This window comes from Physcomitrium patens, chromosome 4 (assembly GCF_059467195.1).
Source record: "Physcomitrium patens ecotype Gransden chromosome 4, ASM5946719v1, whole genome shotgun sequence".
Taxonomy (NCBI): domain Eukaryota; kingdom Viridiplantae; phylum Streptophyta; class Bryopsida; order Funariales; family Funariaceae; genus Physcomitrium; species Physcomitrium patens.
The window spans coordinates 6,414,804-6,441,758 of record NC_143413.1 but is presented as its reverse complement, the minus strand read 5'-3'; the positions used below and the strand labels follow the sequence as shown (position 1 = coordinate 6,441,758).

Below are 26,955 nucleotides of genomic sequence, written 5' to 3'. Positions count from 1 at the left end.
GACAGTTTATGATACATTTCTCACAGTGGGCTATACATTTTAAGAAACAGAATATTGCAAAAGAAATTAAAGACATATTCGCATTAGATACACAATCAGGTCGAAATTGACACCCAGAGGAGCTTTGATATCCAGAATCAAAATGAAACTAATCCGAAGCAAATCAGACATAATCCTGCCTCATCCACCCACTCCTAATTATATTTTGTACACCTAAGATCTACTCATTATCTCTTGCTTTGGCGTCTTATTGGAGAAAAAGAATGTAGCTTCATCTACAAATGAAGGTGGCCACATTCAACCAGACAGACTACTCAAAAATTGCAGTGCCTAATACAAGTTCTCCTTAACATTATACCTGTACGTACTGATTACGCGATAAGAGAGGGTCCTCGCTGGCATTGTTGGAGAAGTAAGGAGATGGGTAAGGTACCCGTGGAGGCAGCCTTGCAGGAGTTGGCATGACTGCATCACCCTCTGTACTTGGCTCAGCACAGCTGGTATACGACGGATAAAAATTAGGGGCCGGAATTCTATAAGGTTGGACTGCCGGGTACCCCATGACTGCAACCACGTCTGGGGCACCTGAGAAGATGGTTGGCATCTCAATCGCCCAACCATCTTGACCCTTGTCTGTGAAACCATAACGGGAGCATTATCAATTAACGAGTAAATTTTAGTTTTAGAAGTAGAAAAATAGTAGACATTATTGACAAGATCCTTACTATTAGCAGAAACTAATTTTAGCCAAGTGCCGCTGCAGGGAAGAGAACCAGTAGCTAAGTTTAACAAGTTTTAGAACCAATGCTGAAAAAGAATCAGAGGGAAGAAAATAAGAAGTGCCAATACAATTTATTACTTGAGATAGAAAGAGAGAAGTGCCTTACCAAGGGCATACATCATCTGCTGGATAGTAGCTCCCATTAGGTTGACACAAAGGCTGATAATCCCTTGGGTTCGGCCGGAGGGTCTGTGTAGTGGCAAAAAGACAATATCACCTTCCTCTGAGTTCGTTTTTGTGGCCTTCATTCTTGCAATGTCGGTCAAAGCCAGGTGAGTGATTCCAACCAGACTCGGGGTCACAGTTCCGGTACTGTACACCTGCGTCCCATCAGCGCAAATTAATTCTTCACATCATGCTTCACTTATCGATGTTGATGGATTTAGACCCCTTGTTTTCTCAAGGACTCTCCACTTTCCATGGTTGGAAAACGTGGACTAAAAAATAGAAGAACTGGTGAAGTGCGTTCTGACCTGAACTGTGAGAGCGGAATGTGGGTGGAGAAGAATGTCATCATTCACCGGAAAGAACAGGGTATCGTTCCAAACAGGGTTCCGACCTGCTCTGCGACGCACAGAGGTGGTTCCTTTGTAATCAGCCGTCACCCATGCCACAGCGTATACGCTCATTCTCCTGCAAATGTTCACGTTCTTGAGATCTTCGGCTGCCAAGACAGTCACCTCTAACATCGGCCCCGGAATTGATCCTCTCGTGAACTCACCAGACATTGATCTTTCCATTTGATTCCTTAGTGTGATATAACAGTGGCCGCTCCGTCTGCTTCGATCGTCTTAATCCTACATCAAGCATCATAGCCTGAGTCCCGTGGGATAGTTTTACTTGTGAAAGAGGTCGCAGGTTGCGAGGTAGTTCAGGCAATGCATTCCGACTTGCCAACTGTAGAAAATCTTGCTCCTATCCATTCTGCCACAACAACACGTAAATGGCCGAGCCTCACGAGGTTCCGCAGGAACTAGATAATCGCTGGGTTGGTTCAGAAAACTCGCCTCGGATCTACACACAGCACATGCACGTAACGCCAATAGTTTGATTGGAGAAATAGAGGGATTACGACCGAAGAAAGCTTTATAAGGTTAATAAATACGATAGTCTTCAAGATTACTATGTCACTGCCCGACTACGCAGGGTACTCCCAAGCAGCCCTCGTCGTGAAGCTTGTAAGTACGAGAACCAAAATAGTACTGGAAGGACATCCAGGAGGTTGAGAGAAATTTGTAGACATTGGAATAGCCTATAAACGACGTTGCAACAGAAACTCAATAACGGAATACAGAATTTTACAGGGAGCAATGAAAGAATGTCTCTGTGTAGCGAGTGGGCTCACTGATCAAGACTCAGTTCCAGCAGAACCCACCTACCTCTACTGCAACAAGGTCGCTACGGCGCCCCTTCGGGAAACTTCACACTACAAGACAACTCCCCGGAAATCCCCGAACAGAGAAACCGAATCTAGTCGCCTTTCGAAGTGAACAGAATTCAGAGAAACTCAAGACAACGCAGGGTTAAATCTCGCTCTGAGACCAGTCAAAAAACAACCCAGCCATTCTTCGTTTCAATTACCACAGATCGTTGCAGCTCAGTGCAAGTACTACCCAGCACAGCTTGTGATGTCCCTCGGAAATTGTGATGATTTACAGTAGCGGGTGAGATCGCCTCACAGAGACCGTGAGCAAGAGGCGAAGTGAAAGCGCAGAGAGGAGAATGGTCACCTCCACTGCACCCAATCCCGCCAACGACCCCTCTATTCCTCGCTCGTCCGTTTCATTCCTAGCTCCCGTCCGTTCCACTGCACCACATGAATTGACTGCATTGCCCACCTCTAAGTACATCTCGTACGACGTAGTCCTCCTGATTGATTTTGCAGGGAAGGTACCGTCATCTGACACAAGTGTTTGGTCATCGCTGTCACTAGTCACAACGGTGTTCCATAATAGCCAGGAATGACACTGTCGCTGCATCAGGGTGCGACCCATTGAAGAGCCTAGTTCCTCATTCGCTGCACATCTCACACTGCTGTCACGTGAGTCCACGACGACCATTGATATTGCAGCAGGTGGATTCAATAGTTGCGAAGGTTAGCATTGCAATCCCAACGCTGAACACTGTTTTCACTGTCGTGAACTCATCAGTATAAGTCGTCCCGCCCAAAGTTCTTTCAGAAGACTTCTGTTTTTTCTTTTAAAAAAAACTAAACGTCACACAAGCGTCTTTGTTGCAGTTGCATCGACGTAGCTCACTCTGAGGATCTGTCAGAATTGCCTAAACGACTTTCGAGTTGTCCCCACAGAAAATTACAGTTATTTATGATGGAAATGATTGTGGGCGTCGGTGTTGGATACCGCAAATGCAACGGCGTGTAATGGCGGAGGCTTTGGTTCCTGTTTCATCGAATACAGCTGTAACGTGCCACGAGACTGTCAGCATGTTTCATACAAAGGGGTTCAGAATGGTTGTTAAGGCATAAACCCCTTTGCAAAGAAAGTGTGACTGCAAGTAACGTTAGAAAAAAGAGAGCCGACTATTGACATTTCTCATAGGTTTGCGGCACGAGTTGATCAAAAGTCCATTTTAGGTTTTTGAAACTTGACATAGATCCACACTATGCTCAACGTGGTTGTATGTTTGCAACAGTGAATAGTATAATTTGAACTCAAAAATTCAATATGCGAGAGTCTCTTGAAGACCCTTCTGCAAAAAGTACATATCGCAACATTGTTGAAAATCTTCAGACATCAAATAAGACTTCAGGGGTCGCTACCCATGGCGTAACTCGGCAGACAATCGGCAGTCAATTGAAGACGGTTAACTCGCCAGATTGTTCTACTATTGAGCGTATAAGATAGAAGCTGATGTTCATTTCTACCATCTTCTGCAGAAAGCAACTAACACAAGAGCGGGTAGTCGTTGTTGCAATGAAAAGGACAGAGATGTCAAATCCGAGCATCTCACTGGCAGAGGCTACATCACCCCTAGACTTCTCGTATTAACCAGAAAGTGCTAAAATACACTATGTATGATGATTTTTGTTCAATTCATTAGCTTCACTGATTAAGATGGCATGAAATCTTGAGACTGCACAACGCTGTGAACGAAGCAACAACTTGGTACCTCGTCTACCTGAACTTGTAGGCATCTGTGCTTGCCTGTTAGAAGCATAAACATATGACTGGATAATGTTTTGAATAAACTATTGTTTGCCAAATCGTGACAGTATGTGATGTAAGGAAAGTGTAACAAAGGAAACCCAATAATTTAAGCAGAGACAAACGGAGTCGAACAAAGAAATTTGTAACTCGCAGAGAATGTGACATCATCTCACAATGTCTGGCCTTACCAGCCTGTTGTGATCAGACTCCACGTGGTGCAGGTTAGATACCCAAGTACAGGACTACAAAATAAAAATGGGGTGAAATGGGTGTTTCTGCTTTGAGCCGGCTCAGTCATATATTTTAAAATATATTTAATAAACGAAAGAGCCGCGAATAAATCCAAATTTTCTTTTACAAACTGAAGAAGAATGTTCTGCAGCACATAAATGGCTGTAGGTGATTTGAATGATTCCGGTGCGTCGGAAGCACTCCAATCGTTTGGCAAGCTCCGTAAGGTACTATCCAACCATGAAAGTCACGCAGCTGCAACACTGAACCCACATGATTGACAATGATGAAAGGCTCAAACTGAACCTAATGACTTTACGTCAGAAGCAACCTGCCCTATCATTCTGCTCAGATTTAGAACCGTAAAAAGGCACTAGCTCTATGAATTCTCATTAAACATTCGAGTCAGTTTAGCACTCGAAGGAGATCTAATCTGCAAGAGTTGGAAAGAAAGACAAACAAAGAAACCTCATCTCAACTTGTCCATCCGAAGGTTCTCTGTAAGTTTACACCGAATCATAGCTGCAGGATAACGGTACATTCGAATATCATGTTAAATCTGGATTTGCTTGAGTGCCGATTAGGTTTTAAACCGAAGACTAAAGTCCAGAAGCATCTCACTTACAGGGACACAGCAAGCAGGCAGGTTACACTCCCTCCCAGAGTAGGCTGCGACCATGTACACTCACCTCTTCACATGCGATGGAATGGTTACGGATTCCCCGTTGTCCAAATACAGAGCACCTTGAATTGTCAGTTCAATTCGTAACATCATCTCTCTCTCTAGACAGCAACCCAAGTTGCTGCTATGATCTTGTTTCCTTGAATCAACTTTCCAAAAAACACAGGAAAAAGAACAGATCTTGCTAACATTCGTTTCGGAATGCTAGAAGAAGCAGAACAGCATGCAATGACTACATTGCGCACGTACCTGGAAATGGTGAAAAGCTCCATGGACGTGATCAAACATAGCAACTGATTCGAATGGACTCAAGCTCTATCTATGCTTGCTAAATATGATTAGAGCGCATCTGCACTGGAAAAACATTCTTAAACAGTCGTAGTGGGGGAGGATATATTCCCTTGCCTACTCCTGAAGCTCGAAAATCTCTGTCTGATATGTGTTGTGAGAGGTTGTGAGTGCTCCATCTATCTTCCTCAAGTGAGAAGGTAAGGATCTCATTCAGTGCATCCCATATATCCATGTGCCCCGTAGCTTCGAGCAACACTCTTAGAACCAGATCCCCTAAATGGAGGAGCCTGGATGGTTTAGTCTCCTTTCTCTTCCTCCGTAAGTGCATGATTTGTGTACCCACATTCCAGGTGCCCATGATCAGCTTGTAATCGTATGGCCCCACACAGATGTCCGCTACCATGGCAGCGGTACTATTTACTCAAAGTATGTGGAACAGTCCCCTAGAGCAGGTGGAACACGCTGCAAATCAATGACTACGTCAACCAATTCAATACGTTCCTCTCAAAGCACCGTCGACAAAGTAGATTTCTATAATTTCAAAAAACTCACACATGTCTTCTACGAAGGGCCGGATAGAACAAGCTGATTTGTAAGCGCACTTCCATCTACCATGTGCAACATCGTAAGTCGTAAGAGAATGTTGTTGATTCTCACCAGTGGGTGAACACGAACTGGGGTTTTGGGGTTGAGTCGGTGAAGAGTCGCCGTTAAAAAGCTGCATGGTTCCACTGTTTTGTAAACCACACGAAGCTGAAAGTAATCTCACAGTAGAATCAATACTTCAACTTCAAAAGCGTCTTGTAACTGTGGATTGCCATTGCGCTGGTCAAGCAACCCTCTCAAACCTTTTGTCTCTTCGAAGCCATTGCACAAGAATACTTCCTCTATTGGATAATTACACAGCATGTAAAATCTAATTTTACCAGAGTTTGATTAGCAAACAATTGAGAATTCCTCATAACTAACAGCTAATTGGAAAACGTTTTGTAATTAAATCTCACCTTATGATCAACCACTCAAACCCCACATCTTCAAACCTTAGGTTAGGACTGTCCGTAACACGAATTGAATCAACAGAATACTTGACGATGTACGGGTTAACAGTAGAAATGCGTTTTGGAAGCCAAAGATGCTGGAGATCGGGAACCGTCCCATGACTTAAAGCTTCCCCTCTTACACACGGACCATGTCCTTCGTACATTTCAACCCCCGCTATCTTATAGATAATGATGAATGAGGAAATAAACTAGAGGAATCAAAAGGAGGAATTTGATATGATATATGGAACACATGGAAATGATATATACTCAGCTTATTACCACTGTGAATGCACAAGGTATAAGTACACAGGTTGAGATCCTATACTACTGGATTTCAATGCAATAGTATGACATGGATTTAATTATAGCTTTCATCTATGGATGGATGAGAAAGAATGGCATAGGTCTTATTATAGTTCCAACACCTCTTCTTATTGCAAACTTTGCATCGATGGTGAGTGACAAGAAGTAGTATACAAAATGACATCAAATTTTTATCATGGTGAGTACTGGACACCCCCACATTTGCTACTTTGGTCAATTTGAAAAAAAGGCTGTAAAGACGTCAATCAGTGAAGAGATAATTTGAATTGGATTTCTTGTTTTGTTACTTTGCCAAGTGAGACACAATGATAAGTGACACTGGTTTTACAAGAGTACTGTCATATCTACAAGGATAAATCATATTAACAAGAGGTAGAAGTGTGGCACCACTTGTTTTTGCAAGTGTGCTGTTGTATTTGCTGAGAGAGATTACTTTTGCAAGAAAAGAGAATATGTAAATTTGTATACTATGATAGGCCACATAAAAGGTGAAGTTATACTCATAATCTTTTTTTTTTTTTTTTTTAAGTATGGTTGTGGGTGAATTGTGTATAGATGGAGTTGTATAATTTTTTTTTTTTTTTTTTTTTTTTTTTTGTTATGGTTTTTTTTGTCTTGAATAGTTTGTATCCAAACATCTTTGAATATTCATGCTTTGATATATTGTATTGGATATTGTAGTCTTGATTGTCAAGTATCACCTTTGTTGTGGAGGAGTAAAAGTTTGATAGAGTAAGTGGTCTTATATGCTTGAATGGGTCATGTGAAAGATATGAGGAGAAGATTAGTAATATAGATTCTTGTGATGTTGTTTTGCTAGGATTGTCTATAAATTATTGTGATTATTCTTAAGATGTTTATGTAGGTTTTGGAGATTGATAGAATGTATATGTTATAATATTAATATTGCATCTGTGTTGCAATATAGAGAAGTGGCAAATAAATTTTTTCCAAGTCCATGGGCTTCTGTGAGTAATAGTTCCTTCAAGAGAATGGGAGAAGAAGATGAAGATAAAGGATTGAAAGAAAAAATTGAAAAAGAAGTAAGGATTTTTGTAGCTAAAGAGTAAATACTATTAGTAGTAATTAAAAAATTAAAAGAAGCACCTTGGTTTTTGATTTCTACATCAAAGGTGTTGATAGCAAAATTTGTAATTCCTAAATTAATAAGAGAACTTGAGGTTGGTGATGAGTTTTTGAGAATGGTACGCCTATTGTAAGAAGTGTATAAAGATTGGAGGAGGAGGTTGGCTAAAAAGACTACTATAGTATGACTAAAGAGAGAAAACTAATGAAAATAGTAGAAACTATCTATAAATGAGATGCTTTGTTTGAAGCTTTTTTAATTTTAGCTGCAAGTAGAGACAAAGCAAGTAGTAGAAGGTGATAATCCTAGTGATTTTTTAATAAATTTAAAATGATAGGTTAAATAGTATAAATTTTAAGATTTCAAATGCAAAGCTTTAGAATAAGATATAAAATTTAATTTGGCTACATGTTTTTCAAATAGGCATTTTTTCATGATTTTTGTAAAAATATCAACAACTTGTTTTAATGAAGGAACATATTTGAGTATAATTTTGCTACTTTGTATTTTTTCTTGTTTAAAATAGTAATGTATACTAATATGTTTTGTTTTCGAATTGATATAGGAATTTACTACCATGCAAATGTTGTCTTCATTGTCATAGTAAATAAAAACATATCTATTGGTTCAAAGGCCAAAATCTTGTATAAACTTGGCTAAAAATATAGCTTCTTTAGAGATAGTAGATAATTCCATATACTTAGCTTTGAAAGAATTCATGGCCATTGTGGATTATTTCTTTGAGAGCCAAGTGATGGAAATGGAACTAAGCATGAAGGTAAAATCTATAGTAGAGCAACCATCAATCATATCTCTAGCCTAATCCACATTAACAAATCTAATATTGTTTGTATTTGGTTTTGAGCAGATATCAACAATTGTGGAGATATCAAAGTAAATATAAGTAAAATGATCTAATTTCTCAACCAATGATTTGTAGTATGTAGGATCACACGGTTTTGTATTTATGTCCATTGTCAATTTTAGCCATTCTTATATTGGTGTTATAACAAAGGTATAATTTTTTATTCCAAAAAATTCCAAGACTTTCAATTCATAGATGTATTGAATCATAAAGATATCCGCAAATAATTTGACATATTTTGCTTTGAAGTAAAGTATCATATTATCTTTGCTTAGTTTCAATATGAAAATTTTTAATATAAGTTGTTGTTTGAACTAATTTATTTAATTTAGTTAGTTGCTAATCAATAATAAGTCATTGATATTAAAACAAATAATAGTATTTTATATGTATGTTTGATAATATATAAATTATAATTGTATTTTTTTTAAGAAAAACCTTGTTCTTTTAGAAAAGAATCAATTTTATCATATTAAGCTTTTGGAGCGTGTTTGAATCTATAAAATATTTTATAAAGTCTTCAAATAAGGTGTTCTTATCTAGTTTTAAGAAATCTTTGTGGTTGTATAATATATACATCTTCCCTCAAGTCACCATCGAGAAATGCAATCTTGACATTCATGTAGTAAAGTTTCAACTTTTTTTGTGCTACTAATACTATCATTATTTTTAATATTTTTCTTTTCACTTGACTTATTATATCGAGATAGCCTTTTTGTGTATATTTTCCCTCATCGAGTCTTTGTCCTTGACACCAACTACTTTAATCTTTCTTTCAATGATATATTCTAGCAAACATAAAATAGATGCAAGTCTATTTTTTTTGGCTTTATTAGTCTATGAAACATGAAACTCTGTTTCTATCCTAAAACTATCAAAAATGTAAGATAAAAAATCTTAATAGAAAATAAAATATAGTCTATCTATAACAACAAAACTTGAATATTTACATCACTCTCAACTTGCAAGCAACCTATTTCTACCAAATATGTATTCAAAGCTAAGCTTAAATCTAATGGTATCTTACAAAAGAATAAAAGAAGATTAATTACTTATTGCTTTGAATACATATGACTTAATATGTGTTGACTTTGTAGGACACATGCCTTGACTTACAAGGCAAGTTTCTCTACGTGTGGGCCACATAGTTAGCTTGATCTTCAAGCTAACAACATGTGTGGCACATGGCCAACTTGTTGACCACGTTTCTAATCCAAAAAGTCAATTAAAGACACCTATGAAGTCAAAGCAGCATCTAGGAAGTTTCTAGGAAGCTTCTGTATTAAATATTATAGAATTAGCTTACTTTTATCTACTTTTACTTACTTCTACCTATTTCTATATGTAATTATTAGCTTACATGATTATGGCCGTGACATTACCCCCCCTTCTAGAGACGAGTTCCACGAGGAGCGGTCATCATATGTTGAGGAAATCTATGATGCGACGAATTGTATTTGCCACATACTCTGATCTCTATTCTCTTCGAAGATGATTGATAGGGCCTCTCAACCATCGGTAGTATCCCATACGAGGGCGGAAAGACCACCCAGTTATTTGATCATTGTTGAGGCCTTCGTAACTTCCTTCGAATAGAATATTCGGAACACCATCAGGAGTTGTTCCTACCTCTAGCAAAATCACCAAACATCGAGAGTCCCTTCCCAAATCGTGATACCAAATGCGTTGTATCTCACCATCTATTTGAGGAAGAACATGTCGTTCTTGAAGATGTTCATCTCGATTGCGTCGTCTTGAAGGTTGTGACAATCGTAATATCTCGTCCGGCAGGTCAGCAAACGAAGGTTCTTGAGTTGAATCCGTTGGTTGTTGGCTCTCCATCTAATTAGAGTCACAAATACAAAGAAGTTACAAACAAGGATAGGAAATTGAATGTTATCTTGCCTCAATCTTATTTCTTTTATAAGAGAGATTTTCATCTTGGTTTTGATGGATGTCGTTGATGAAAAACTTTGACTTTAGTTGATGCATTTGCTAGATTTCTGGATGGCTCCCATGTGCGTTCACTAATATCATATCCGCGCCAATGAACAAGATATTCCAGCTTATTTCGGCACCGCCTTGAGTCTAATATCTCTTCCACCTCAAATTCTTCATTATTATCTACTTCTATGGGAGGCGGTGGCATTTGTCTTCTTCCTTGTATATCCATTGTCTTATATGGTTCAAGAAGAGACACGTGGAATACAGGATGGATCTTCATTGACTCCGATAGATGTAACCGATATGCAACTGGGTTGATCTGTTCAGAAACAGAAAAGGGGCCAAGCCTACGATAGTCCAACTTGTCACAAGGTCGAGTAGTCTTGATATTGCGACAAAGTAGCCATACCTTATCACCCACATTGAGTTGTGGTTGCTCCTTACGATATAGATCTGCGCTTATCTTTTGTCGTTCTTGAGCTTTCTTCAATTGCATCTTCATTATTGCATGTAACTCTGACAACCGATTTGCCATATCTTCTGCTGCAGGATTATCAACTTTTGAAAAATCAAAAGTATCAAGTCGTGGATGATAGCCATAATTGGCAAAGAAAGGTGTTTGTTGCGTGGAAGAATGTACCATATTATTATAAGCAAACTCTGCCAATGGCAGAAGGGTTGTCCAATCATCTTGTTGGTAGTTGATAGTACACCTTAAATATTACTCCAAGACTTGGTTTACGCGCTCTGTTTGTCCATCAGTTTGAGGATGGAAAGCCGAAGATAGTTTTATGTCCACTTTTAAAATCTTGAAAAGGGTCCTCCAAAATCTTGACACAAATTGAGTTCCCCTATCCGATATGATATCTTTAGGTAATCCATGATAGCGATAGATATTATCAATGAAAAGCTTACCTGTTTCTTCACCTGTGATAGATTTTGTACATGGCACAAAATGTGCCATCTTGGTGAAACGATCTACTATCACAAATATAGAATCATAAGATCTTGAGCTTGGAAGATCTATGATGAAATCCATAGAAACAGAAGACCATGGTTGTTCTGGTATAGGTAATGGCTGAAGAAGTCCGTAAGGTCGATGACGAGGAATTTTTGATCTTGAACAAATATCACATGATTGTACAAAGTCTTTGACTGACTTCCACATTTGTGGCCACCAAAAATCTCTTGATATGAGTTCCAAAGTCTTATTATATCCAAAGTACCCTGCTGTTGGAAAGTCATGACGTGCTTGAAGAACACGTAAACGTGCTTCTCCTTCTCGAATATATAGGCGTCCTTCAAAATATAATAGATTATTTTTGAACTTGAACTTAGAAGGATCATGAGACTTGGAAGAATTATTCTCGATATCATGAACAAGAGGGTCTGAGGACATACTGGACTGGATTTGCTTGAGAAAAGTTGAATCAACAGTCAATGTTGATTTCATTGCTCGGAGATGAAATTGCTCCGGTTTCAAGAGGACCGTTCTTTGTTGCTCAAAAGCTGCATCTCCTTCTTTTGGTGTAAAATAAGAACGTCTAGATAGGACATCGGACAAACCTTGTTGTTTTCCTGGTCGATAAGTGATAATGAACTCGAATCTTGACAAAGACATACTCCAACGAGCTTGACGACGATTCAACACGCGTGCTGACATGAAATACTCGAGGTTCTTGTGATCTATATACACAGTGACTGGACTAGAAGCGCCTTCTAGATAATGATGCCATTCTTAAAAGGAATCCATGATCGCAAGAAGTTCTTTATCGTGGATCTCATAATTGATCTCGACTGCTGAGAATTTTTTTGAATGAAAAGCTATCAGATGAAGTTTGTCATCTGTTCCCATTTGTGATAAAACTGCACCCAAGGCAAAATCTGATGCATCTGTTTCCATAAAAAATGCTTTGGAAAAGTCAACACGATATAAGACTAGTGCAGAGACAAACGATGTCTTCAAGGCTTCAAATGCTGCTTCCGCTTCTTGATTCCATTGAAATTTATCTTTACTAGTCAAGCGTGTAAGTGGAGCTGCAACTCGTGAGAAATCTTTAATGAAGATTCGATAGTAATTGGCAAATCCCAAGAAACATTGGACATCTCTTACTGTCCTTGGAATCTTTCAATCCATGATTGTTTGGACTTTCTTAGAATCCATCATGAGACCATCATTTGAAATGATGTATCCTAAAAAGTCAACTTGAGTAGTGTGAAATACACACTTTTCCATCTTGGCGTACAATCCTGCATCTCTAAGTTTTTGTAATACTTGACGAACATGTATTTCATGTTCTTCGACGTTCTTAGAATAGATCAGGATATCGTCTAGATACCAGATGACAAAATTGTCTAAGAATTCACGAAATATATCATTCATGAGATGTTGAAAAGCAGCTGGTGCATTCCTGAGTCCAAAGGGCATGACATTATATTCGAAATGTCCATACCTAGTTCGAAATGCAGTCTTCCATTCATCTCCTTCTTTGATCCGTACTAGATTATATGCTCCTCTTAGATCTATTTTTGTATAGATCTTAGCTTGATTCAACTGGTCAAGGAGTCCTGATATCAAAGGTAATGGATACCTGTTCTTGATTGTGATCTTGTTGAGTCCTCGATAATCAACACACATTCGTAAAGATCCATCTTTTTTCTTTACGAATAGAATTAGAGCTCCTGCTGGAGATTTTGAATGGCGTATGAAATTCTTCGCTAAATTCTCGTCAATATATGTCTTGAGTTCAGCCATCTCATCTTGCGATAAACTGTAAATTGGTCCAAATGGTGGCTGAGTTCCTTCCTTGAGGTCGATTGAACAATCATATGGACGATGCTCAGGAAGAATATCTGCATTCTTTTTCTCAAAAACGTCTTGATAATCCTGATATTGACTTGGAATGCCACTTGAAGTCTTTACGTTTTCAGAAATAGGTGCAGCATAAATAGCAAAAGTTGATCCTTCTTTTGCTGCGTGTATAAATGCTTTTGCACCTATCAATATGGGTTTTACTATACTAGACTTATAATTTTTTACTTGGTTAGTAGAACTATTAATAACGCTCTGGAAAAAGTCAAGTTTACGCGAATTCCAATCTATTCGAGGGTTATATTTTTCTAGCCAGGATAAACCTAAAATAACCGGATTGGATGGGAATTTAATTATGTTAAAAGCTATGTAGCTATCATGACCATCTATTGTTACTTTTATAGGATGAGTTTCATGAGTGACATCTCCAGAAGACAAGGGACGACCATCTATGACTTCTACATGTACTAGTTTAGGTTTCTGTATAAAAGGTATTTTACGACTTTTAACAAATTGTTCATCTAAAAAACATGCTAGGCTCCCGAATCTAATAAAGCAGAGGCTTTGTAATTCTTAGGTCCTAAATATAAGTCTATTATAAAACAAAGAGAGGGTTCTGAGGAGAGGATAGGACCTTCATTAGGAATTGTACAAGGTTCCAGCTGCACAATCCCTATTGTAGCTGGACGAATCCGTTTTCCGACATGTTGTCTTCTTTGACCGTCGTACCCCTCATTTTATAGTTGCGTCATTTCTTTGGACAATGTTGAGCAGTGTGCTTAGGTTCTCCGCAATATAAACATAATCCTTCTTGACGACGACGAATCTTTTCTTGCTCAGTTAGGGGTTTAAAACGTACCGCGTCAATTTGCATGTCTTCTACTTCCGAATGTACGTTTGGTAAAGATGTTGATGTTGCCATTGAGTAATAATGTTGAGGTTTCCATGAATGATTCTCAGATTGAAATTCGGAAAGTCAATTATCAAATTTTACTGCAAAATCGATTACTTGACTCAAAGTTTGGAGATCAGGTAAGTTGAGCATCAATTTCTTTACTTCGTATTGCAATCCATAAAGAAATTGACTAATGAGTGCAGCATCATCCCACTTGATGTCAATTGCAAGTTGTCAAAATTGTGAAGCATACACTGTTACTGAGCGATTTTCTTGTCGCAGAATTCGGATCTTATTTGTTGCAACACGAGTTGCATCGTGTTCACCATACATAGATCGAAACTCCACCAAAAAAGCTTCCAAATTGTCCAATATTGGATTTCGTTGTTCAAGAAAAGACGAAAACCATGATAATGCAGAACCAGAAAGTAGAGTGCCAATAAACCTGACTTGTGATCCTGGAATTGGATAGCTTTGCGGTTGAAGTTCAATTGCCAATTGTACTTGATTGATGAACCCTCGAAACTTAGATCTCGTACCATCAAATTTCTCGGGTAAGGCAATTCTTGGTTCTCTAGTGCTTACAGGGTGTTGTACAATTGGAGAAGGAACGTGATTTGTTGTAGATGTTGAAGCAGCTCCGATCATCTCTATATCCCCACTTTCTGCTATTCTTGTTCTTTCATGTGTTGGTGAATTGAGTTGATGCATCGCAAGCATTAACTCCCTCATTTGCTCTTGCATTTGTGCCATTGCACTCTTCATTTCAACAAGCTCTGCCATAATGACACTAAGAAAAATTTGTTTGATACTGCTCAAGACAAAAGAAAAGAAAGACTTGATAACAAAGAAGATACTAAGAACAATATCAGTTTAGAAGTGGATAATATGCAAACTTCTAATACGCTTATGTCTTGTCAAGAGAAAGGGGTAATCCACTCTCACTCAAGAAAAACAAAGCTCTGATATTGTAAGTGTACTCTTGTCAATCTGTCAAAGACAAAGACTCGATGAGGGAAAATATACACAAAAAGGCTATCTCGATATAATAAGTCAAAATATAAACAAGTAGGTATATTAAAAGGAAACTGGAATGGCTATTGCCACAAGACAAGAAACTAAAGACTCTTGAACCTGGACTAGAAGCAAGAAAGGAGTTGACAAGAGTGAAGAAGCCTTCACTCTTGTCTCTATATATACTATCTAACTAGGGACTACGTGGCGACGTTCTATAGGACCTCCAATATGTGTTGACTTTGTAGGATACATGCCTTGACTTACAAGGCAAGTTTTTCTACGTGTGGGCCACATAGTTAGCTTGATCTTCAAGCTAACAACATGTGTGGCACATGGCCAACTTGTTGACCACGTTTCTAATCCAAAAAGTCAATTAAAGACACCTATGAAGTCAAAGCAGCGTCTAGGAAGTTTCTAGGAAGCTTCTGTATTAAATATTATAGAATTAGCTTACTTTTATCTACTTTTACTTACTTCTACCTATTTCTATATGTAATTATTAGCTTACATGATTATGGCGGTGACAGTTGGTCAATAATTGAATCCTAGTAGATTCTTTGTTTAATCGTTAAAATATTTTATAGTATAATCTTATATAGTGAAAGATATATTATTAATATTATAACTAGGTCAAGTATCAATATCTCCAAATTTTATACAACAGGATATAAAGTTTAATATATGAGCTAAGATAAAAGTGTCTTCAACCTATAAATATCAATCTGATATTGAATCCTCAGTTGACATAAAGGATATCTTAGAAGAGAGGATTTTTCATTCTAAAATTGAATTTACCTTGAAGAAAGCTTTTGATATTTTCAAGAAAGATTTTCATGAACTCATCATTGATGTTATCAAAAAGAATAGATAAATCATAGCTGATAGTGATTTCAAGAATACAAGACATTTTAATGACCAATGAAGAAGAAGAAGAGATTAGAGAAGTGTTTGTCTTAATATGTGATAATGTAGATAGTAGTGACCAAAATAAAAAGAATGGAGTCATTTATTATAAGATTGTGAACACAAAAGTTGAAGTTATAGAAGAAATTTTATGTGATAAGATAGTTGATGAAGTGCTACAAATGTTTTTATATGATAGACTAACTAATATCAAAGTAGAAGCAAATATTAATAAGAATCAAGAAAAAAGAGTTATAGTAGAGGTCAACATGTCTCAATGAGAGACTAATAAGTTATAGAGGAATATTAGTGAAGCTTGTACTCATCTATTTTAGGTAAGAGCTACTACAAAGACACATGTAAAGATTGGAGGCCTTAAAGAGTCAATATTAGTATTAATAGATCATAGATTTAAGATCAATATCTTATCCAAAAAGATTTATAAGAAGGACAAGTGGTTAATTGATACCAACCATGGATGGATGTTGAGAGCTGCCAATAATGAAAGAAATAGCCTTTATAGAGCATATCTAATAGTATGCATCAAAATTGGTAATGTAGAAGTAGAGCAAAACTTCTTTGTACAAAATCAAGGAAGTTATTTAATCATTTTGGAGCAGCTATATATTACAACAATAAGCATGGAGACCAAGGTGTTGAACAATGACTTATATTATGTTAGGATTTATAGCCATGATAGCAAGAAGTCACTCTAGTTTTTTACAATAAGGCCAAATTATGAGAGGCATAGAAATAAACTTAGAGAAACTTCCATAGACCATTAGCATGATGATTTTTTGGATTTCTAAATGGCATACATGGAACATGAAGAGCTATAAGTACAAAGAAATTATTTACTATTACATGTATTAATGTATAGAAGAGTAGTCGTAAGGTTTGGAATTTGATAGAGGATGGATTTGTGAGTTTTAATGAAAAAAATTAAAAAGAATTGATGTAATTTTAAGTGATGAATTTATTTCTAAAATTATTAAAGAATAAAGATTTTTAAATAATATTTTATAAATTTTGGAGACTTTGCAAAGGAAAGACATTGCATCTATTGATACAATTATAAAAATCCATTCAAAAAGATTGTGTAAAAAGATATTGAAGATAGTTATTAATGTAAGGTTGGTTGAAAATTATAGCTTGAAATCTAAAGAAATGGTAAATACTAAGTATAAGATAATGGCAAAGAAGATGAAGCCAATTACAATACAATTGCCTTCAAACTTTGAAGATCATATCAAAAAGGCTCAAAAAGAGCTTAGACTAAAAGAAACAAGAAGAATTGGATATAATTTAATGGAAGAGACATTGACTAAATTAAAGATTAGAAGAGGTGATTTTTTGAAAGAACATAAAAAGAAAAGATTTTAAAAAATAGTCTCTAAGCATGGTAATGTATTTGCTTCTTCATTGGATGAGATTAGATGTAAAAATCCAAAGGTTGTTGTATCGATGGTTATTTTTACTATTTCATATATACTTTGGAATTTCAAGCTAATTCTTATGCCAAAAGCTTTGCTACCTAAGTTGATGAGTTTATTGAAAGAAAAGATGCAAATAAGAATACTTGAATCATCCATGGCTCTATACTCCAATAGATGGTTCATAGTACCAAAGAAATGTAGAGCTTTCAAGTTCATTTAAGACATATAATTAATCAATAAGATGTCAATCAGAAACAAGGGATTAGGATGTATTATGAATGAATTTATTAAGGCTTTTGTAAGACATGCCATCTATTCTATTGGAGATCTTTAGTTTGGTTATGATCAATTTCAGCTTGCATCAAAAAGTAGAAATTTGACAACCATGAAGATTCTATTAGAACTTATGAAGATGTGCACTTTGTTTCAAGATACCACTAAATTAATAGCTCATATTCAAGTATTAAGCAATTGAAATTAAGACAAAATAAAATAAAATAAAAAGATATAAAATCCAATTATATTAAGAAAAAAGATCCAAAGCCATACTTGACTAGATGCCTCAAAAGGCCCTAGGTAGTCCTATTTATACTTTGTTCTACTACCTTGGACTTTCTAAAAAGTCCAAGGTAGTGGATCTCATTTAGATAGCTGCCTTAAATTCCTTCTAAAAGGTTCTATGATAGGCCCTACTTAAATAATTGCTTTAAGTCTTTTTTAAAAGATTTTATGGTAGATCCTATCTTTTTAACTATCCTAAATTCTTTTTAGAATGTTCTATAATAGATTCTATATGGTCCACTAATCTAATTCCAATTCTAGAAACTTCCATACTTTTAACTATCTATCCCTATACAAATATCTTATCTATACCCTATTGTAGTTAATTCCTTTTATTAATGCGGAACATCTTTATTTTGCTCCTGCTGGTATCTCAAAATTGTAACTAGATAATAGATGAGATTTTGTGCAAGTTTTCATATTGTATCGTGAATAGGATAGTCTTTCTAAACAACTTTGTACTGAAGTTGTAGACATCCAATGCCGTAGCAAAGGTAGCGATGCTCCAAAATGCTGGCCACTTCATATTCTTGTTGGTCATCAACTACAATTTATAGTGGTGGTGGTTGATGTTGATCCAAAAAGTACTTTGATTTAATATTAAATTATTTCATTTGTGAAATATGGAAGACTAGATGGATCCAAATATGTGGCAAAAGCTTGAGGTAATATGTAACGTCAGAAATCATTGCAAAAATACAAAAAGGTCCAAGCCATTGAGATATTAGTTTATGGATTTGGGTTGATGTAGTAAGTGATAAGCTGGCATTGGAAGGTAACACTTGATCACTCTCCTAGAAGATCTTGTATTATTGATGGTTATCTTCATATTATTTTTTTCGATTCTGTGTAATAAAGAGGCGGTGTCGTATCTCTTATAAGATTGTTGTCATACTGTAAAAGCTTATACTATGTAAAAATTAGTTAAAATAAATTATATGTTAATAAATCTAGATGTATTTTAGAATGGTTAATAGATTAATTTAAAGAGAGTGGATTTAAGAAACTTTATTTTGAATTTTATCTTTTTTGATTATAGCATTTCAAAAAAAAATTATAGGACCTAAATGTTTAGTATGAGGCCTTGAGAGGAGATTAGAGTCTAAAGAAGAAAACCTTAATTAGTAGGAGGCTTATTAGGAAGGATGAAAGCAAGGCATGGTTGGATGAAGGCAAGGAATGGGAAGCTTCATTCCTATTGATCGAATGCCATGTCCAATGGACTTCAAGGAGGCTGCCTGAGGCCTTATTAGGGATTAGGGTTTCTCTTTTGAAGTCATTTAAGCTTTGGAGTCTAGAATCAGGAATTTTAGGATTTTAGATACAAATTGGATGCAAATTTTTTGTGATTTGGATTTTTTATGAAGGAGTTATTGGTGCTCAAAGTTAAGGTGTCAATTTCATACCTACTGTCACTCTTTGGGGCATAACATACATTTACGGAGAGCAACAAAATATTGGCGATTAGGATTAAAGAGAATATATTTTTTACTATACTTTTTATATACTATTTAATGAATTTGGAATTTTTATGAAGAAGTTATAGAAGATTGAAGTTAGTGCATCCTAATCAAAGGTAGTAAGTAAGTGATGTTATTGATAGTAATAGTTGGAGCCATATCTTGAGTTTCTAGACCAATTTTTGGCTAAAACCTTTTGGAAAAGATAGATTATTGTGTCAAAAAGCTATATGTATAAATTTTGTGGCATTTGAGTACTTAATTTGTGAGATATGAAAAAAATTGTATGTGGGTGTATAAAGACTAGGATTTAAAGCTACTATTAGGATTTTGGTGATATCTTAAGATCCACAATGAATTTGTAGTTGAAAATTGTTGTGATAGTTGTTAAAAGTATATTAGTACTTTATGTAAAATTTGAGTGTATTTGAATGGTTCGATTAGAAAATATGAGTTGTTGAAATTTGGAAATGATATCCCAAAAGGATATATAAGAATTTAGAGTTTTTTTAATTATTTTTTGGGTGTTTTTGGAAAATTAAGATTTATATATTTGGTGTAATTGTTTCTAAAAGTCTTATTCATATATACAAACTTGGTCTTTCTTATCTCAAGACTTGATTGAGCAATTAGTGACAGTTAGGAGCCCATTGCTTTCTTGAGACAAACTCTTTCTATCCTGACATTGTTGTAATTAATTATATAAATTACTCTGTTATTGATTTGTTGGTGTCAATGAGATGATAGAAAATTGCTGATATAATTGGATGTTGACTGATATTTAAAAAAAATGATGAATGATCAATACTTGCTTGAATATAATCATTATAAAGAAACTTCAAGGATATTAAGTATTCATCCCAATCATTATGATGAACCACCATAAATGCTCACAACATATTCTCCAAGGTTTAATTTGTACATTGTTGTAATATGTGAAGTCTTGCTTGAGAATGCTCTGGGTACCTGGCTGTAGAAGGAAGAATGGAAATTGTAATAACAAAATTCTAATTCTAATAAAATACTAATAATTCTCTAATTAAACCATAATAATGCTAAGCAAGCTTAATCAAATTCAAAAAAAACCTCAAGAAATTTCAAACAAATAATAAGAATTCTTAAAGAAATATTAGAAGGATTACAAATATCACTCAAATATATCTCAATTCAATCTTAATTTAATTCTAATTAAAATCCTATTGAACTTTATTCAAACTTTAGGCCAAACCTAATTAAATCTTAAATCCTAATAAAATCCTAAACTCTAAATCAAATCCTAAACAAATCTTAAACCAAACCCCAATCAAATCCTAAATCAAATCCTAACCAAATCCTAACCAAATCCTAATCAAATCCTAATAAAATCTTAAATCAAACCCTAAACCCTAAATCAAATCCTAACCAAATCCTAATCCAAATTTTAAATTCTAAATCAAATCCTAATCTAAATCCTAAATAAAATCCTAATCAAATCTTAATACAAATCCTATATCCTAAATCAAACCCTAATCAAATCTTAAACCCTAAATCAAATCCTAAACAAATCTTAAACCAAACTCCAACAAAATCCTAAATTAAATCCAAACCAAATCCTAACCAAATCCTAAACCAAATTCTAAATCCTAAACCAAACCCTAATCCAAATCCTAAACCCTAAACCAAACCCTAATCTAAATCCTAAATAAAATCCTAATCAAATCCTAATACAAATCCTAAATAAAATCCTAATCAAATCCTAATACAAATCCTAAATCCTAAATCAAATCCTAATCAAATCCTAAACCCTAAATCAAATCCTAACCAAATCCTAAATCCTAAATCAAACCCTACACAAATCTTAAACCTAATCCCAACCAAATCCTAAACCAAATCCTAACCAAATCCTAACCAAATCCAAAACCAAATCCTAAACTCTAAATCAAATCTTAATCAAATTCTAATCCAAATCCTAAATCCTAAACCAAATCCTAATCTAAATCCTAAATAAAACCCTAACCAAATCCTAATACAAACCCTAAACCTTAAATCAAACCTTAATCAAATTCTAAATCCTAAATCAAATTCTTATCAAATCCTAAACCTTAAATCAAATCCTAATCCAAATTCTAAACCCTAAATCAAAATCTAACCAAATCCTAATCCTAAATCCTAATCAAACCCTAATCCAAACCAAACCCTAATCACAGATTTGAAATTTAAATAACTAAAGATTGAATTATTGATTCTAATTAAAAATTTGTACACCTCTTGGAGTTCAAGTTAGCAACCAGTACACAAATTTTGAAGAAAATCGCACTTACTAATTAGTTGATGACCTCAAAATTCCGCTCAGATATTGGTCAGTCTCTCCTTCTCCAATCAGATACTAAACTTCTAGTGCCAATATTTCATTTTTCCAGCATTCGATTGCTTTCAAATTTTACTTGTATATAGGAAATCAAGTCTTCTACTGATAAAATCAAAAATCTCTCCAATCCAATTGGCAGATTGCTAGATATCTAAGAAAACCTTACTCATCCTTAAAACCCTAAATTCCGAGACCTTAGCCCACAAAAACCTTCATATGTATCGATCTAGCCATTCGATTGACCTCAAATCTCTTATACACATTCACAACAAGCATACCAATAAGTTTCTAAAATTTCATCCATGAAAATGCTACAAAAGTCACGAAATCCAAAAATTTGTAAACCGGTTTTATTTCTTAAAGATCTAAATTCATAGAGAACATCACTCGCTTTGAAAATCCCTCAAAAATCCAATACTGATCCAAACGACACAAAATCACCTCTCAAAAATCCCTCGACAAGTCTGCCCCCTAATTCGGCTCTTCAATCTTCCAAAGAACCCTTGAGTCGCCGTGAGAGCATGGATTTGTGCGTCGGGGTCTGATTTCGACCCAGGTTCATAACTGGTCCTCTTCGGGTATCAACTTTCGTCTTCTTGAGGTAATTTTTACTAATTTGCACTCCTAACTCCTCCCTACATATGTCTATATCCTTTATTTTTCTAATCTACCTTGTTTTGTCTTATTTATGGCCTTACAAAGTAAATAGAGGCATAATTTGTAAATAGACAACATTAGCACCTTTAATTTTTTTACCCTTTGACTAATATCTATTTTTCCAAGATAATTTGCTAAAATATTTTTGAAGTGAGATCCTCAAAATAAGATATTTTCTTCACCCTTTCACTTGTTAATCATGTTACATCATGACAACGCTTTGTTTGTTCATGTGTTTGGAGATAGAAGGCTATAGATACGATGAGTTATGTACCTAGTAGCATGAACAAGGCTTTCCAAAAACTTCTTGTGAAGTATGGATATTGATTAGAAATGATGACATGAAATAATTCATGGTGACAAAAGATGGTACCAAAGAAGAGTCATGCAAACGCTGAGGCATCAATATTTGACTGTACTATAGCCAAGTGAAGTTTCTTTGAGAGTTGATCCATAAAGATAGCAACCAAGGTATGATCATGAGGCGTCTATAGCAAATACATAATGAGATCCATAGTCATCTACTCCTAACGTGTTGTAGGTAGTGAAATTGGCTGCAATAATCTAGAAGATGTTATATTACATACTTTATTATATTGACATGACTTACAAGAGTATATAAAGGTTCAAACATCACAATCTAAACTTATCTAAAACCATGTCTTTGAAATTAGTTCTAGAGTCTTCTCTTGTCGTAGATCTCTAGATATTGAGATGTCATGTCTCTCTTGAAGTATGCATGTTCAAATTATAGCATTATCAAGTACATAAATTTATTTCTTAAAATAGAATAAGCCATCATTAAAAATATGATCTTCATATTATATATTATCCATCTTTAGTCAATCGCTAATAATCTTAAAATAAGCATCCCAATGATTAGTTTTCTTCCATTTTCTTCCTTGATTAGATTTAAAATGACACTATTAATAGTAGCAACTTTTGCCTTATCTTCCAATTTGTCCTTTAAATCTGGTCTATATGATAAGTTGTTTAGCATAGTATATTGTTGCTATTGCTTGTACTCAAGCTAGATATCAAAAAATTATAATTATTCTTTCAAATAATTATGTCATGATTTCATAATTTTTTAGTTGCAAATTGTATAATAAGAGTTGATGGTTAGTTCAAATAACTATTGGTTTTTCCAACAAATAGTATTGCTACATCTTTGTGGCATGTACAATCACTAATTACTCTCGATTACGTGTAAAGTAATTGTACTTTATCCTTTTGAGCTTGTGTGATTGATATGCCATAGATTGAAGGCTCCTATCAAAGTTTTATTAAAAGACCACTCCAATAGCAAAGTCAAAAGCATCAATGTCAAGAATACAAGGAAGATTAGGATCATATGGTTGCAATATTGAAGCAGTAATAAGTGCCTCTTTCAACTTATCAAAGGTACTTTGCTGTTCTAATTTCCATTAAAATAAAGCATCTTTTTCCAAGAGGTTTATTAATGAGGAAGTAATGTGAGCAAATTTCCAAATAAAATGGTAATAATATCCAAAAAGGCTTAAAAATAGATAAACTTCAGAAGCATCTTTGAAGGTTGGCCAATCCTCCACTGCTTTCATCTTATCTTACTCCATATGCATGCCTTTAGAAGACACCACATGCTCCAAAAAGGTGACTTTTGACTTCCAAAGTTTATATTTTAATTGCTTGTAATAGAAGCGATTATCTTATAATCGGTACAACATTTTTTGTAGGTATTATTCATATTCTTTAGGAATTTTATTATATACAAGGATATCATCAATGAAAACAACTACATACTTATCAAAAAGGTCTCATAACAATCTGTTCATATGATCCATGAAAGAGGCTGGAGCATTGGTAAGGCCAAAAGGTGAAACTAGGCATTCAAAATATCCATAGGATGTAAAAAATACCATCTTTTTTACATCTTTTTTTATAATAGGCATTTGCCAATAATTGATCCAAAGATCTAATTTATTAAAGATGGTTGTACCTCAAAATTGCTCAAAAAGATCATGTATGCATAAAAGTGGATATGCATTTTTAAAAGTCTGCTTATTGAGGCCTTGATAGTTAATGCAAAGGCAAAGTCTACCATCTTTCTTAGGTGCAAAGAATACATGTGCTCTCCATAGTGATGTACTTTTTTGAATGAAATCTTTTTCTAAAAGTTCATCGAATATCTTCAGATGTCATGATGTAAATACATTCATGTATGGAAACCTTGCTTGACTTACTTTTCTTTGAACTTTTATTAAGTTTTTTTTTTTTTTTTTTTTTTTTTTTTTTATTAACTTGAAAAATTCTTTTATTTCTTTTTTTTTAATCTTTTATTTTAGTAGATTTAAAGTTATATTTGTAGATATAAGAAGAACTTTGAATTTGAGATTATATTTCGATTTTTATTAAGGATAAATGGGATTTTGGATAGCATTAGTTGGCTGCCATTAATAGTATTGACTTGGAGGATTAGATTTGATATTTGTTTCACTTTAAACTATTAGTCTTTACTTGGACTTTGAAGATCTTGGCTGCGACTTTTTTGGCGAGTTTGAAAGCAAAGAAGAGGGATTTGTTTTCAAATTAAGAAGGAATATTCAGAAAGAAGAGTTTCTTGGCATGAATTTAGGTAGAAAGAACACATAAATTGGAGCTCGGATGAGAGAGATATGCTTGTTTTAAACTTAGGCTACTAATTTGATACCTGTTGTCACTTTTCCATACATATTAGGAGTTTTAAGTTAGTAATAAGAAATTGGAGAGATGTATTAGAAATTAGACTTCAATTTTAGAATTTTTTATCCAAAGATTAATAGAATTGAATCTATAATGAGTGAAATATGGCTAGTTAAATCTAGCAAACTAAAACTACGATTTTGAAGAAATTTGAGAAATAGAGGGTTTTGATTTTAATCTAGAACTTGAGCTTTAAGATGAATTTGAAGCTTTTTTTTTTGTATACATGTCACTTATGATATAAAGAGCCTATGTCTAAAATCTCATCTCAATTGAGACTTTGACTTGGAAGAAATGGCAAAATTTGTTCTAGTATCTAGGATTTTAACTTTCAAAAGTACCTCATAAGGATTTGGTGATATCAGTCAATTGGCAACGAATTTGTAGCTAAATACTTTTTTAATGATGTTCAAAGGTGTAAGTTCCATACTTTCAAATTTTGAGCTTATTTGGATAGCTAGATCTATGAATTTTCAAGTTTTTAATTTGGTTTTGACTTTCAAAAGTACTTGATAAGGATTTGGTAATATCAGTCAATTGGCAAAAAATTTGCAAATAATTTCTTTTTTAATAATGATCAAAGGTGTAAATTTTTTATTCTCAAATTTTGAGCTTATTTAAATAGCTGGATCTTGGAATATAAATTTTCAAGTTTCAAATTTGGTTTTGACTTTTAAAACCACTTATTACAAATTTGGTGATATCAGATGATTGGTGATGAATTTGCTACTAATTTTTTTTGTAATGATGTTCAAAGATATAAGTTCTGTATTCACAAATTTTGAGATTATTTGAATTGTTGGATCTTAAGATATGAATTTTCAAGTTTTTGGTTTAGTTTTTACTTTTAAAAGTACTTATTAAGGATTTAGTGATATTAGACGTTTGGTAATAAATTTGCAATTAATAATTTGTGTGATAATATTCAAAGGTGTAATTTTTGTATTTCTAAATTTTAACCTTATTTGAATAGCTATAACTTAGAATATAAATTTCCAAACTTTAAGTTTGTTGGTTTATTACAATTATAGTTTTGTAAATACTCAAAGGAAAATTTAAGAAGATTTTCTATATATTAGACTCAACTTAAATACAAAGAAGGACCTTACGTCTATTCAAAGTAGACTCTTATTATGACACCATAGTTCTTTAAGTTCTTTTGGTATTAGGTGATAAATTGATCCACTTGATGGTTTGGCTCCAAGCAATAGCTCTATTTAAAAGGAGGCACCTCAATCAGGAGGCACACTACTAGGTAGGTAGGTTGAAAAAACATCTTGATATTTATGTATGAGTTGCTCTCTCCATTCTACTTCTTCAATTGTCTTATCGATCACTGATGTAAGATTTGGAACCACCATATATATTGGTTGCTTACGCTATATTTGCTTCTTCATAAAGGTCATCTCTACAAGTAAATCTTTGGTTGCATATTTTCTTTCTTGTTTACTTGATGTGAAAGTGTAAAGAGTCACTTTGTGTCCACCATCTTTAAAAGAGATTGTTCTTACTATCTAATCAGCTTGCTTATTTTCCATCTTTAGCCATGGCATACTTAGGATAATATCATATCTTAGCTTTACCACCTTGAACCTCTTTCTTAAGATATAGGTGTTAGTCAACTTCAAGTTTTCTTCTTCACATGTCTCACTTAATAGGTTCTCTCCGTCATTTGCAAGATATATACTTCTTCTCTTGATTGCTTTAATTTTAATTCCAATCCAGTTGGTA

General features: G+C 34.6%; 2 protein-coding genes and 1 long non-coding RNA gene across 13 annotated transcripts; 1 reads left to right on the top strand and 2 right to left on the bottom strand.

Annotated features, from left to right (window-relative positions):
* Window positions 1–54: 54 nt before the first annotated feature.
* On the bottom strand, window positions 55–2,647 carry LOC112281666 (uncharacterized). 5 transcript variants are annotated; one of them, XM_090249607.1, is made up of 4 exons: window positions 2,512–2,647; window positions 1,255–1,795; window positions 888–1,101; window positions 55–633 (listed from the first exon to the last, which is right to left on the bottom strand). In XM_090249607.1, the coding sequence occupies exons 2-4, from the start codon at window positions 1,519–1,521 to the stop codon at window positions 353–355; spliced, it is 762 nt and encodes a 253-aa protein (XP_090105733.1). In that variant the 5' UTR covers window positions 1,522–1,795; window positions 2,512–2,647; the 3' UTR covers window positions 55–352. The 5 variants fall into 5 exon arrangements, with proteins under 5 accessions (XP_090105733.1, XP_090105731.1, XP_090105732.1 ...); XM_090249605.1 differs by having other exon boundaries at window positions 2,161–2,590; XM_090249606.1 differs by having other exon boundaries at window positions 2,363–2,582.
* A 67-nt stretch (window positions 2,648–2,714) lies between these two features.
* Window positions 2,715–3,093, top strand: LOC149989372 (uncharacterized). Of its 2 annotated transcripts, none has more exons than XR_016502547.1 (2): window positions 2,715–2,855; window positions 3,021–3,093. It is a non-coding gene; the product is annotated as an uncharacterized LOC149989372 (long non-coding RNA). The 2 variants fall into 2 exon arrangements; XR_016502546.1 differs by having other exon boundaries at window positions 2,757–2,876.
* A 1,154-nt stretch (window positions 3,094–4,247) lies between these two features.
* Window positions 4,248–6,453, bottom strand: LOC112281668 (uncharacterized). 6 transcript variants are annotated; one of them, XR_012217318.2, is made up of 3 exons: window positions 6,157–6,453; window positions 5,810–5,905; window positions 4,248–5,595 (listed from the first exon to the last, which is right to left on the bottom strand). XR_012217318.2 is itself a non-coding variant. In XM_024518446.3 (3 exons), exons 1-3 carry the CDS (start codon window positions 6,354–6,356, stop codon window positions 5,566–5,568), a joined length of 291 nt encoding a protein of 96 aa, XP_024374214.1. In that variant the 5' UTR covers window positions 6,357–6,441; the 3' UTR covers window positions 4,248–5,565. The 6 variants fall into 6 exon arrangements, 4 of the variants coding, with proteins under 4 accessions (XP_024374214.1, XP_090105735.1, XP_090105734.1 ...); XR_012217316.2 differs by lacking the exon at window positions 6,157–6,453 and having other exon boundaries at window positions 4,248–4,442; window positions 5,111–5,595; window positions 5,810–6,125; XM_024518446.3 differs by having other exon boundaries at window positions 5,810–5,870; window positions 6,157–6,441.
* Window positions 6,454–26,955: the final 20,502 nt, after the last annotated feature.